Raw genomic sequence first — 14,647 nt, forward strand, 5'->3', positions numbered from 1 at the left:
AGAGATTATAAACATTAATGGCTGTATAAAAATAAACTTTAATTCAGAATTTCTCCTAAAGATGTCAACTCTTACTGTTGATGGAAATCTTGTTAATTTTTCAGATAAAGAACAGGAGACATTTGTTCATAGCTGAGATCATACAACTTAGTTCTGAGGATGGAAAAAGAACTGAGTATTTTCCTCCTCGTACTAATTCTGCTGGGGCCAAAGATTAGGACAGAGATTTCCTCCTTTTTTGTCCTGGTAAGAGAGCCTCCTAGTGGGGTGACACATCTGAATATGTAAACAGGAAAAATATAGTGCACATATTATGGCTTATTTGTTTTCTAATTACCCATTCTGGAATTAGAAAATAGGAACTGATCAAGGCTTCTGGAGAATTATTTTATCACCACACACACAAACAGTTAGAAGCAAAAAAGAACAATCCGCTATTAAAGACTCAAGAACATCACCCTTTAGACATGCAGTCCTATCTCTAGGTTAAGGCAGACTGCTTGTGCGAGAGCTTGCACTGCACACGATGACTAGTATTCTCCGTGCACACGTGAGTGTGGAAGGACAGTGGGTGGACTAGGAATCACTGAGGAACTCTGCAACATCAAGGGAGGAACCGAAGCTCCCTCTCGAATCCACAGAGCAACCCTTCAACAGTCCATGTAACCTACCATCTGGTTGATGTTTAAACTGTCCTATGCCATCCACCCACTTCTCACAGGTTCTGGCGAAGTAGTCATACCCATATAGGGCTTCCAGAGGCTTTCTTGTTCTCTCACTCCATTTAGAAACATCTCGGATGCCTGAAAAACAGAAGCGTAGACAAGGAAAGGTTTAGTCTCATACTGAGGTATTATGTTGACATCTTCCGAGCACAGGCCACCTCTGAGCCCTTATGCTCACTGTTCTGGCTGCCTGGAACACCTCCCCACCGCCCAGGCCCTCCCCTCCCTCTGCTCTGCTCGGCACTGCCCACTGCTTTGCAGGGTCTCCTGTACCCGCGGCTGAGCGCCTGCCCCTGCCTACGTCACATGCCCAGTGTAAGGGACCGGGCTTTGCCCTCTGACTGTACCCCAGGGCCTAGACCAGGGCCTCCCATAAAACAAGCCTGCAATAAATACTTACCAAGTGAACGGAATGAGACCTTCATTTAATGCTTCCTGTTAAGGGTATACGATAAAAGAAAATATTCCTCTAATTAGGGTCACTTGAGTAAGAGTGATATTATTTGCAAAAGAGGACTTTTTTGCTAAGTTGCATCTTTATGCACATTGAAAAATGCATACAAATTATTCATTCTAATTTCTACCACTGAAGCAATATGAGTGTAAAAGGCTAACTACTAACTTCAAACTATATTATAGCTGATTCACTAGTAGGAAAGGAATAATACCTGAAAACAACCTTTAAAATGAATCAACAAATACAATTACTTAGCCCAATATTTTTGCTTCTCCTTTTGGCCGTATGGCAGACCACACCCTCTGAAAGGCCGTCTAGCAGGGGAACAACTAGATCTTTCTCAAAACATAATTTTGTCGCATTGTTGAAGTTGCAGTAATCAATGGAAACTGGGGTATGAGAGGGTCCGAGTGTGTCTGTATAGGAGAAAAAAGGCCTGAAAACAGCGCAAAGGAAGACCCGAGACGCAGGCTGCTCTGGGTGGAGACGCAGCCTCAGCCCGGTGGCTGGCGAGGGCTGAACCTGACATTCCCGGTTTCAGCCGAGCCAAAACTGGCCCCAGCTTGGGATGCTCCTCTGCTTCCCAAGAGTAGCAAATGCAAATCTCCTCTGAAGGAAAGCATTCTCCATTTATGCTGTTTTGTTTGTTTGTTTCCAGATTTTAGAGTAAGCAAATATTAGCTCCTAAACAAAGATCACAAAACAAACATCATTTTTTTAAAGTTGATGAAAAAACTAGAAAACTGGGCAAGAAATCTTAATTAATTAGGTAGAACAGGACACAGAGAGACAGAAGAACAGGAGACACGGAAGACACACAGCGAGGCCCACCGAAGCCTGCTGGCACCAGAGGAGGGAAGACAGGGCAGTGAAGGAGGCGCAACACTGGAAGAAATCACGGTGCGCGTTTTTATCAGTGATAAAAGAATCCACGACCAAGAATCAAACGTATTCCAAACAGGATGAACAAAATGAAACCCGCACTTGGGCGCAGTCTAGTGAAACAGACTGCAGCAAAAGTTGAGGGCAAACCTGAAAACACAGGCGGAGAAGCGAGGCTCAGCCCCGGGCAGGGCGTGAGACGGGAAGCTGAGCGCCGCAGAGTCGCAGAGTCACAGAAAAGTGACCGTCCCCCTGCGTGTTCACAGCCAGCCAAACTGCCTCTCAAGAAGGAGGGTGAAATAAAGATACTTTTAAGTAAAAACTAAGGTGATTATTAACAGGCTGTCCTTAAAGAACTTGTAAAAATAACCTCCGGAAGAAGAGAGAAGCTTTTAGAAGGAACACCTGAGGTGAACAGACAGGTGCGTAAAGACACTTGCAAACATGATGGCGAACCTACAAACACAACCGCCAAGCTAACGAGAAAATGAAACATTATGGCATTTCCTTACATTAACATTAAACAGCTCTGTCCATAAAGAAAGTGAAAAGACAGGCCACAGGCTGTGAAAAGATATTTGCAACACAACTACCTTTCAAGGGGTTATTAGATTAGTTTTTAAAAAACTACACGTTAGTGACACCATGATAATATTGGAAATGTGCTAGTCTTGGGTTGGGTGGAGAGTCCTTGCAGTGTTTGTTTTGTTGTTTTTTTGTTTGTTTGTTTTGAGACAGGGTCTTACTCTGTTGCCTGGGCTCGAGTGCAGTGGTGTCATCCTAGCTCACTGCAACCTCAAACTCCTGGGCTCAAGCGATCCTCCCTCCTCCGCCTCCCAAAGCGCTGGGATTATAGGTGGGAGCCACCGCACCTGGCCTGTTTTGTTGTTACACTTGATATTGTATACCTGTTGGCCATATGGTATTATATGTATGAAATATTACCTAATAAAAATTTAAAAATCAATAAAGATATGAATAGATACAACATGGAAGAAGCCCAAATGGTGAATAAACACATAAAAACATTTTCAATCTTATTAGTAATAGGAAAATGCAAATTAAGACCACCATAAGATAACATTTTACATCCATCTAATTGGCCAGTCTGACAATTTCAAGTTTTTATTGAAGACATAAGGAATCTTATATCTTGCTGGTGGAAGTGTAAATTTATTGTTGGAAAACAATTTGTCACTTGTAATGTGGTGTATCTGCCCACAACACTCAGCAATTTCACTTGTGGGCTTGGACCCTGGAGACACCCTTCCTCCTGTGCCCCAGGAGGCAGGTACAAGAACGTCCATAGCAACAGTGGAAATAAACTGCCTACACAGAATGGCTCTGCGAGCTCAAAGGGGCGGAGGGGAGGGAGCGGTGGCGGTGGCGGCTCCCTCCGAGATGCGGTGCTTGAGCTCAGTCTGGGGCAGCGGAAGCCAGCAAGGAAGGGAGCAGGAGGGCAAGTGCACAGTCACGGCTCGCCACTCACATGCTGCCGGAAGCGAGCACAATGTTTCACAGGGCTGGACTGGAGGCGAAAGCGTGGGGAGGTGGCCTGCACAGGCGCAGTCCTGGGCCACCCGCTTGGTGAACAAAGCTGAGCCGCTTCAACTTCACCTGGAAAGCTGTGGGGCGTCCTTGAAGGTTTTTAAGTAAGATGCCATGAAATTGCCATCACAGCAGTGTGGAGAGGAGGGAGGGCAAGTTGGGTCCACAAAAAGCAAAGAGGAGGAGCGGAGCGGGCAGGAGGAGGCTGTGTGGAGGTCACCACTCAGCATGGTGCAGAGCCAGGCCTGAGCCCGCCCTCCCGGCCGTGCCCCTGCGGCAAATGTCCTCACTCCCCTGAGTCCCAGTTTCCTTATCTGCGAAGCAGGCTGAGCAATAGCTACCCACCCTACAAGGATGGTGCATGGTTAGACTTGAGCTCATGGCAGACAATAAATAGTAATTAAAAATATCCTTCTGTGGGAGAAACAGCATATTCCAGTGGGTGTCATTTACCAAGATAAAGAATTTAGCAGGAGGAACAGGTCTAGAGGGAAGATTATGGGTTCGATTTTAGACAGACTGAATTCAAGGTAGGGTAACCAGATAAGAAAATTGAATAAAAAGTTGAATAAGGCAATGTAGTGAGAGGTGGTCTTTATTAAACAAAAAAGTTGACTATGTGGGATTTGGGAGTTAGGTGAAGCCAGGGGCTGAGTGCAGCTACTCGGGTTTTGAGAGCAGCACACCGAGGACAGCGCCCGGAAGACCCCAACATCACGGCCCACAGAGGGAAGTGGGCACGTGCCACAGCCAGGGAACAGCTGGAGAGAGAAGGGGTAAGTCGGGAGGACACGGTGGCGAGACCTTCAAGCCAGAGAAAGCTTCAGAAAGAGAGTGTAACCAATACGCTACGACGACACATCATGAGCATACCCTCCAACACTGCAGAATGACAGGGAACAAAGGGCAGGAGCGTGTCCGGGGGGGGGGGGGGTTGGTGACACGAAGGCTCTGTCTCTATTGCCTGGTAGGTCAGGGCCACCTTGACGCAAGTTAGGAGAGACTGGGGAACAGGGGAATGGAAACGATGACCCCGAAGGGAAGCAGGGATACGGCAGACAGTAAAGAGGGGCGTGAGACGGAGAGGGAGTTTTGTTCTGTGTTCACAGACGAAGCAAAGTCAGCGCCGTTGCACACAGTGCGTTCCCTCTGCAGTGACTGAGGCGCGAAAGTAGGAAGATGACAGGGCGAGGGCCACGGGCCATGATGCGGGCATGTGCACAGAGTCCCAGGGCCCAGAAGGGTGAGCGCCATCGGGTCTCGGCACTTTGGGATGCTGTCCCAGACAAGGCGCCCCAGAGCTGGGTCAGGGGTGAAGACGCCTTGCTTGGTGGGGGGCCGCTGCAGGCCAGTGCTCACAGCAGGTCAGCAGAAACAAAGGCAAACAGGCGTGAAGGGGCAAGCTGGTTTCAGGAACGGCGACTCACCCCATGTGGGAGATGCCCCAGAAGGATGAAGGGAAAGGGAGACGAGGCCGGACATGCTGCTTGGACTTAAAGTCACTGAAGGGTTTTAAGTACTGCAGTAGAATTAAGGGATCAGATTTTTGCCTTGGAAAGGAAACTCTCCACTGGAGGACAAAGCTACCCTGAGAGGCCAAGGGCCTGAACCAGGAAAATGACGGGAAGGACAGAGGTGGGGGTAACTTGAGAGGCAGCAAGAACGTGGCGCCAACAGCATGCGGCCAGAGTTAAATGCAGAGGGAGAGGAGGACTGGGCCCTGAGGGATGACTCCGGCTTAGACGCCCGGCAGACTGTGGGCCGTAACTGAGACAGTGACGGTGGGGTGTGGGAAGGACCATGAAATAATGAGTTCAGTTTTAGAACAAGGAAGACCACATTCTGGGGCATAAAACATACCTTAATAAATTCAAAAGAATTAAAATCATACAATGTGTGTTTTCTGAACCAATGGGATTAAACTAGATGCCAATAACAGAAAGGTTTCTTGGAAACCTCAAATAATCTGAAATTAAATAACACACTTCTAAATAACCATGGGTGAAAGAGGAAATCTGAAGACATATTAGAAAATATTTTTAACTGAATAAAAATACAACATACGAAAATTCATAGAATGCTTAGAGGGAAATCTATAGCATTAAATGCTCATATTAGGAAGGAGAAGAGGTCCCAAATCAACAAGCTAAGCTTCTACTTTGAGACTGGGGGTACGGGAAAGGAAGTAAATTAAAACTCAAAGCAAGGAAGACAATAATAAAGACAAGAAATAATAACCCAAACAGCATGGTACTGGCATAAAAACAGACACATAGACTAACGGAACAGAATCGAGAACCCAGAAATAAATCCACACATCTATAGTGAACTTACATTCAACAAAGGTGCCAAGAACATACAGTGGGGAAAGGACAGTCTCTTCAATAAGAGGTGCTGGGAAAACCTTATCTCTCTCCATATACAAAAATCAAATAAAAATGGATTAATGACTTAAATCTAAGACCCGAAACTATGAAACTACTAAAAGAAATCACTGGGGAAATGCTTCACAATATTGGTCTGGACAAGTACTTCTTGAGTAATATCCCCAAAGCACAGGCAGCCAAAGCAAAATTGGACAAATGGGATCACATCAAGCTAAAAAGCTTCTGCACAGCAAAGGAAAGTGAAGAGACACCAGAATGGGAGAAAATATCTGCAAATTACCCATCTGACAAAGGATTAATAACTAGAATATAAGCATATAAAGAGCTTCAACAACTCAATAGGAAAAAAATCAAATAATTTGATTAAAAAATGGGCAAAGGATCTGAACAGACATTTCTCAAAAGAAGACACACAAATGGTCAACAAGTGTACGAAAAATGCTCAACATTCTTAGTCATCAGAGAAATGCAAATCAAACCTATAATGAGATATCATCTCACCCCAGTTAAAATGGCTTTTATCAAAAAGACAGGCAATAATGAATGCTGGTGAGGATGGGAGGACGGGGACTCTGTACACTGTTGGTGGGAATGTAAATTAGTGCCACCACCATGGAAAACAGTACGGAAGTTCTTCAAAAAACTAAAAATAGAACTACCATATGACCCAGTAATCCCACTGCTGGGTATATATCCAAAGGGATTAAATCAGTATATTGAAGAGGAATCTGCACTCTCATTTTCATTGCAGTATTAACCACAATAGCCAAGATATAAAATCAACCTAAGTGTCCATCAAAAGATGAATGGATAAAGAAACTATGGTACATATACACAATGGAATATTATATAGCTGTGGAAAAGAAAAATCTTGCCATTTGCAACAACATGGATGGAACTGGAGGACATTATGTTGAATGAAATAAGCCAAGCAAAAAAAGACAAACCTTGCATGTTTCCAATCATATGTGAAATCTAAAAATTAAAACAATTGAGCTCAAGGAGACAGAGAGTAGAATGACGGTTACCAGAGGCTGGGAAGGGGAGTATAGAGGGAGGTATAACGTGGGGATGGTTAATGGGTACAACTATATAGTTAGGTAGAATGAATAATATTTGAGAGCACCACAAAGCAACTATAGTCAACAATAAGTTAGGGTATACTTTAAAATAAGTAAAAGAGTGGAATTGGAATGTTCCTAACAAAGAAATGTTAAATGCCTGAGGTGATGATACCTCACTTACCCTGATTTAATTAATTCACATTGTATGCCTGTATCAAAACATCACATGTACCCTATAAAGATATACAACTATTATGTACCCATACTAATTAAAAATGAAAAAAAATTTAAAAAGAACAGAAATAATGAAATTAAAAACAGAAAATAGTAGAAATAATTCAACAAAACCAAATCCAGTTCTTTGAAAAAGTGAATGAAATTGATAATCTTCTAGCCAGACTGACCAGGAACAAAAGAGAGTTGACACAAATTACCAATATTGGGGGAAAAAAGAGGGGACATCACTGCAGATCCAACAGACTTTTAAGAGGGTAATAAGAAAACACAAGCAACTTTAAAAATATCCATTGGCTTTGGCAACAAGGAGATTATATTGATACTTATTTCCGTGAGAGCAGTTTCAGCAGAGTGTGCTGTAAGGGGACAGAGTGGGCGGTGGGCCAGAAGGGACTGAGGAAGGAAGGAGAGGAGAGCAATGTAGAAGCAGAGAATGAAGACAGCTTTCAATAAGTTTGTGGGGGAAGGCAGAGAATGGGAAGGCATTCACTACAGGTAAGAGGGGCAACTTTTTGGAGGAGGAACCGTGCCCACCTTTGTGGGCTGAGAGTGAGGATCTGGTAGGGAGGGATCAGTGACACAGGACGGGGGCGGGGGGGGGGGGGCGGAGAACCAAAGGGAGAGCACAAGTCCCTCCCTGGTGCCTGGTGACTGCCAACAGCCACTCACATGCAGTGGCCACCAGCACAGCCCATGGGCAGCAATGCTGGGAGCGGAGGGGACACCCGGCTTGGTCTCCTAGAGGCAGAGGCAGCAGAGTGGAATGGCTTACTCTGCATGAGACAGCCACCAGGCGGGAACACAGGAAGCCAAGCAGGAACACAGATTAGCAATGGTAACTACATCAGACTCACCATCTAAGCGTTTCCTATTTCTTTACAAAACAGACTGTTAGAACCAAGATTCTACAACAGAACACTGCCATTAGTAGCTTAGTCAAAAGTCATGTGAACTGCAGAATAGCTGGAAAAGACTAGACTTGTGACATTCTAGTGCAGGGGTCTGCACACTTTTTCTCTAAAGGGCCAGAGAGTAAATATCTTAGGCTACGTAGGTGAAGGGACAAAATCAAAGACATTGTGCAGATACTTATATAGAGGGGGAAACACCTGACTTGTGTCACACTAATTGCCTGGGAAGGGCCATCTGTGGTCCATTAGAATCACACTTGGGACAGAAAGCTACTGGACTGAAAAGGAGGGTCCCAGTGGGCCAGGCTGGCAGGTGGTGGCACTGGGGTAGCCCAGGTCAATCTTCACTGTTTGCCCCAGCAGCTCCCAGATCCTGGTGCACTCTTCTCCCCTCCGGAGAGCCTGGTTGTCTCAATCTGGGCAGCTTGCTACAGGCTGAGCAACTCCTGAGTCGCTGACTGAAGTTCCATGACTGGGTGCCTGGTGACTGCCAACAGTCACTCACGTGCAGTGGCCACCAGCACAGGCCCTGGGCAGCGATGCTGGGAGCGGAGGGGACACCCAGGCTTGGTCTCCGTGATGCACAGCACTAGCCTCCTTGATTAGTGCCCAGGCTTTACCAAGGCAGGTGGCAGGCTGGATTTAGTTTTCAGTGCATCTAAAAACCTCAGAGAAAAGCCTGAAGGACAACCTTAAAAAATCTGAATAGCACAGAAATTCTTTAATCAAAATATAAGGTTTTATATTTGAATTCAATGCGCCCTTTTAAATGAAATTATTAATAATGCCGCACATCACCTCTCCCTTCCTTAAAGTTCACTAGCAGCAGTAGTAAATGGAAATGCTGCTTTTATCTAGCCTTTTCTTGAGTCATGAAAGTTTCATTCCTGGAAATAGCTTTAAAACTCAGACTGGTTAAACTGCATTACTTTTCTAAGAACTCATTATTCTTCCTACCTTGCAGTTGAGAACTGCAAGCAGATATGACTTGTCAACGTATCTCAGAATACGAGATGAGAAGGGGAGAGAGAAGAGAATCATCCATTGTCACGGCATCTCCGGCTGGCAGAACCTACCCTCATAAATCACGCTGTCCTCGGCAGTGACGTAGGCGTTGGCGCCCCAGATCAGCATCTTGTGGATGTAAGCGGGATATTTTGCGGCAGCTATGAGTGCGGTTATGCCGCCATCACTCCACCCCAGCAGGGAGACCTTCTTAAACTTCAGCGTCTGTGACAAATACAACAAGATGCACAGGTTACTGCTCCTCTGCTCAAAGAATGCAAGAGCCACTAATGTTCAGAATCAATACAGGTGTGGGGTCAGACTATCAATTAGTAGTAAAAGAAAAATCCAAGCATCCACCATTTGATGACATAATGTTTTTTCTCAATTAGTTTTGGTGTAAATAAGTGTCACAAAAACCTAAGTATATAGTATGCGTCTGAATTATGAGGGAACTCCATCTTCTGGTTAGATAAATCTCAAGGAACTAGAGAACCAACAAAGATCAGTTATACTCAGATACGACAAATTGTGTGTGTGTGTGTGTGTGTGTACACGAGCGTGCACATGCCTGAGCAAGGACTTTGAGAACAGTTCTGTAGAGCAGAGAGGGGACCTTGAGATCTGCTGGAGGAAGTGAAGTGTGGCATCTGGTAAAGCCACTGATCGCACCTGTGGGTAGAATTGCCAGAACTGGGCTGTCAGAGAAAGGTGTGGTGGGGGGTTATGTTAGTCCTCAGGTGAACCAAACAGGGTCTGAAAATGTGTTTGTTAAGGAAATGGACAAAGATTACATCTGCAAGAGACTGCCTAGAAGTAAGAATAGAATGGCTGGGAAATTTTGAGGTAAAGAATTAACAAATATTAGTGGTATTTGCTGCCAAGACTATAAATTGGTATAACCACTATGGATAATAATTTGGCATTATCTTATAAAATAAACATTTGCATCTTCTTCACCCAGCAAGTCGCTTCCTAAATTCGTATGACACTCTCCCACAAGTGTGCTAGGAGCTTGGTCCAGGATGTTCACAACAATATTTAAAATAGCAAAAAAAAATGAAAACTAAAATGGCCATGAACAACAGAATGTTCACTGCACTGCTATTTATAATCACAAAAAAGGCAACTTAAAAATTAAATTAGTTATCTACCATCAGAGGATGGGTGAAGTAATACACAGTACATCCACCTGATGGAGTAGGACTGATGTGGTGGAATAAGATGCGTATTCAGTGACGTGGAAGTATCTGCTCGACCAGTTGTTCAGTGAAAATGGTAAGTTGGCAAAGCGTCAGGTGTCACATGACCACAACCCTGGCCAGAAAGGCAGAGCCTTACAGTCTGGGTAATGGCGTCTCTAGATAGCTGGATTGTGGGCTATTTCTACTTTCTTCTTTACATCTATTTGAACTCTTTGAATTCTCTATAGGAATCCCATGGTATTGTCTTTGTAGAAAGAAAGAACAATAAAACAAAATAAATGCAGACAGGCCCAGCCACCCTCCCTGCCCTGGGCGCCTCCCTAAGAGACCCACCTTCATCAAATCAACAGCATCTTTTGCGTCCCTTTCAAAAAAGTCCACTGGGAAATCTCGATCTGCGGGTCTGGAGTGTCCATATCCTCGGGGATCCCAGGCGACCACTGTGAAGAGCTTCTTACTTAGGCTCTGGAGCTGGGGTCCGAAATCAGTCTCTCCACTTCCTGAAAACAGCCACTCCGTTACCCCCAGGCAAATGCTTTCCTTGTATCAAACAGATTACAGTGAAAACAGAAGCAACAGCAATCTTAAAGCAAAGCAGCCAGTTTCCACTCAAAGTCAGCCGCCGGCAGGAATGCGATCAGGAAAGGAGTCTTCCAGGGACTGAAGCCAGCGCTCAGGCCAACTGCCTTTCCTGCAGGAGCTCGGATCAGCCTGCGACCTCCCCCTGGTGGCTATTTTGAGAAGGACCGAGGGCTTGATTCTTTGGTCCTCTTTTATTTCAGTATTTTCAATACCTCTTTACTTAATCTTCCTTTTTTTTTAAAAAAAAAGAACTAATGAAACTATATAGAAATAAAATTATACATATTATATGCTTCTGGGTTACTTTTTCTTTTTTTTAATGACTTACAAATGAAAGACATCTCTATATTATCTATAAAAAAATTTATGAGATTTGGTCCAAGTTATTCAAAGCAGAATTCTAAAGTTCCAGATTTTTTTTTAATTAAGCTAACATGAATAGCTCTAAATATTTTATTTTGTAGTTATAATTAAAAAACAGAAAACTAAACTAAAACACTGAAATGGGGGGAGGACATGGAGGGAAGAAATCAAAATATAAAAGTTTGCTTCATCAAAACAGTTCAAAAGAGCCTACGTTAACAAGCAGAACTACATTCCTGAGCCTGTGGTGGACTTGCCCAGCAGTCCCCAGCCCCGCCACACGGTCACTCTAGGTGTGGTGTGCCCACAGCCACTGCACACAGCGTGTAGGACCACTCTGAGACAGCCCAGTCCAGGGGAAAGTCAGCACTTTATCTGTAAAGCCCACTGATTTCTGAGGACTCATAGCTCGGGCCACCAATGAATACTGACCACTTTGCCTGATAAACTAGCTGTATTAGAAAATGTCTTTCAAGATGGTGCAGGATCATTTAACATTATCAAGGCCCACTATTCTTCCTGGCAAGGTATATCTTTTTCAAGATGAGGTAAATCATTCAGAAAACCCAAGTCAAAAACAAATGCACGGATCTCTAGCCTACATCTACTGCTGTGACCCAGGGGCTTCTCTTGCGATCCCTGAGGCGACTTCTGCTGGGAAACTGGTCTGAAGGTGGAGCAGAAGGTGAGAAGACAGAAAAAGGGAACCTTCTAAAAGATCAATTTCATAAACAGTAAGACGTTTGCTTTCCGGCATACATGCATGCATACAGCTGAAGAATACTAAAACCTCAAAAACTGTTTAAGGAAGAGATGAGCATAGGCACTGCTTTGCGACACCTGAGAAGCCTGCGGAAGGGGATCTGCATGCTGAGGACAGGACAGGAGACAGAATCTCACTGTTCCAGCTTTTAATTCTGGAATCATGTTAATGTTTTACATAACCAACAATTAAATTAGCAAAAGTTTTTATGTCTGGATAATGACTGCAATACTGAAATTATGGAAAGCTAAGCTGGGAAATTATTCATTATTTTTACAGCTAACTTTAGCCTTCCATTGGCCATTGGAGTGAGTGTCCTCTTTCACTACAACAGCTTTAGGAAAAGGAAGAGACAGACTAACGCTATCTGGACTCAGAGGCCTGGCTGGCTACAGTAGCACCACAATCAGCTGAGGCTCAGTCAAGTGGAACCATCACTACTTGAAATGACGTTAGCACTTTACTTTTAGAAGAAAGAAGCAAATCACAAGGAAATAAGTACAGTCAGCCCTCCACATCCATGGTTTCCACATCTGTGGATTCAAACAATTGCGGATTAAAAAGACATTTTAAAAAATATGGATGGTTGGGTCTGTACTGAACATGTAGTTTTTTCCTTGTTATTATTCCCTAAACAATACAGCATAACAACTATTGACACAGCATTTATTAGGTAGTATCCATAAACTAGAGATGATTTAAAGTATACAGGAGGATGTGCATAGGTTATGCAAATACTTTGCCATTTTATAGCAGGAACTTAAGCATCTGTGGATTTTTGGATTTGCGCAGGGTCCTAGAACCAATCCCCCACAAATACCAAGGGATGACTGATATATGGGAATGGTTTAACTAAATCAAAAATAAAGCAACAATACTAACTCTCTTAAAACCAAACTTGGGATGTCCTGAGATCACTGGAAATACTCCCCCTGAACTTTCTACATCTGAACAACCGTTCTGAAAATGAGGTTGAGACTCAGTGGGCTTTATTATGCCCCATATGTTAATAGAGGGTAATCTGCTGATCTAATTTTGATTTTCAAAAAGACTTCATGTTTTTTTCTTAACTCTTACATTAATTGAACATATTATCAAGCACAACAGGGTGATCAATCCAAACTGGTTTTAGCACCTGGAAAATTCCTCGATGCAAGGCAAACCGGGACGGCTGGTTACCCACTCGCCTTCTTCCTTTGTCTAGCCTTCTTCCCACACCCCTTTCCTTACCTCTGGCACCCTCCAAATTGGGGGCAGCTGTGGTTTCACAGTGTACTTGCATGGGAAAAACTGGGCACTTAAGGAATAAAAAATACATGTAGCAGAAAGTTATCTACTTTTCTAAATCACTTATGTTTGATTGTGGCAAATATTGCTTCAAACATTTCAGCAAAGCACTAAAATTAATATTTGGCACCAGTATTTTGAATGCATCATAGATGATACAGCATGTAAAAGCTATTAAAAAATATCCAGACCCAACATCCCAGGAAGTAGCAGGACTGCATGCTCTCCCTCTCCCGTCTGCTGGTAATGCAGGTGAACGCCATTCACGGCCACTTTGGCAGAGGTTACTGAGGTGCTAGAAGAAAAAACATCCATCCCCATAGCGGGGAGGAAGAGACAAAATTACAGCTAGACAGAAGCAGTAAGTTCTAGTGTTCACTGCAGGATGACTATAGTTAGCAGTCTTATAAAGTTTCAAATAGCTAGAAGAAGGATATTGAATATTCCCAACACAAAGAAATGATAAATGTTTGCGATGATGGATATGTTAATTACACTGATCTGATCACTATGTGTTACATGTATCAAAACACCACTATGTACCCTATGAATATGCACAATTATGTCAATTAAAAAATAAAAATGTTTTCTAAAGAACCCATCCCCAAAAGAAAAATTGTTTAGGAGTACAAAATTAATGTAGCAAAACTACTCTTTTACATGCATGAGTCAGCTCCAGTATCCCTCTCCGGATTCTTGGATTGCCTCAGTTTCCCAATTCTGAACAGTGACATGAATCTGTCTTCCTTAGTAGACTACAGATCTGAACTGTGCCTTCATGCTTGAATATGCCACAGCACCCAGCCTGGGGCTCACCCTACAAAGCACTGAGAGACCTGCTGAAAGCAATGGCATACAGGCCTGTGGCACGTGCCAGTGAGCTGGAAGCTGAGGGAACCCAAGTGCAGCTGGCATGGGGGCTCCTCACAGTGAGGTACAAGGGTGGGCATCAGAAGCAAGAGCCTGGAGCCACCTGCCGGCACCTCAGCAGGCCTAGAGGAGGTACAGACTTGCAGCATCCCTGATGGCATTCTAAAGGATGGGACTGATCCTAGGGGTCCGGAAGGAAGGCCATTGGATCTCAGGCAGTGCTTGAGGGGTAAAGCTTCTTATGTGGTCTGGCCAGCTGCAAGAGGGCTATAGTCAGGAATGCCCATCTGCATTGAAATGGCCATACCCATTTTCTAAGATGTTGAAATATTTCTGTGTTGACTGTTAAATAGCCACGAGC

General features: G+C 44.0%; 1 protein-coding gene across 1 annotated transcript in view; it reads right to left on the reverse strand.

Moving 5' to 3' along the window:
- The window catches only part of BPHL (biphenyl hydrolase like), a 33,666-nt gene that overhangs the window by 14,245 nt on the left and 4,774 nt on the right, over positions 1 to 14,647 (reverse strand). The window contains exons 2-5 of the mRNA XM_069492894.1: positions 13,608 to 13,711; positions 10,755 to 10,921; positions 9,288 to 9,441; positions 672 to 803 (exon numbers count right to left, since the gene is read on the reverse strand). Coding sequence (XP_069348995.1) covers positions 672 to 803; positions 9,288 to 9,441; positions 10,755 to 10,921; positions 13,608 to 13,711 — 557 coding nt within the window. The remainder of the gene's footprint in view (positions 1 to 671; positions 804 to 9,287; positions 9,442 to 10,754; positions 10,922 to 13,607; positions 13,712 to 14,647) is intronic.

Source organism: Eulemur rufifrons, chromosome 18 (genome assembly GCF_041146395.1).
Source record: "Eulemur rufifrons isolate Redbay chromosome 18, OSU_ERuf_1, whole genome shotgun sequence".
Taxonomy (NCBI): Eukaryota; Metazoa; Chordata; class Mammalia; order Primates; family Lemuridae; genus Eulemur; species Eulemur rufifrons.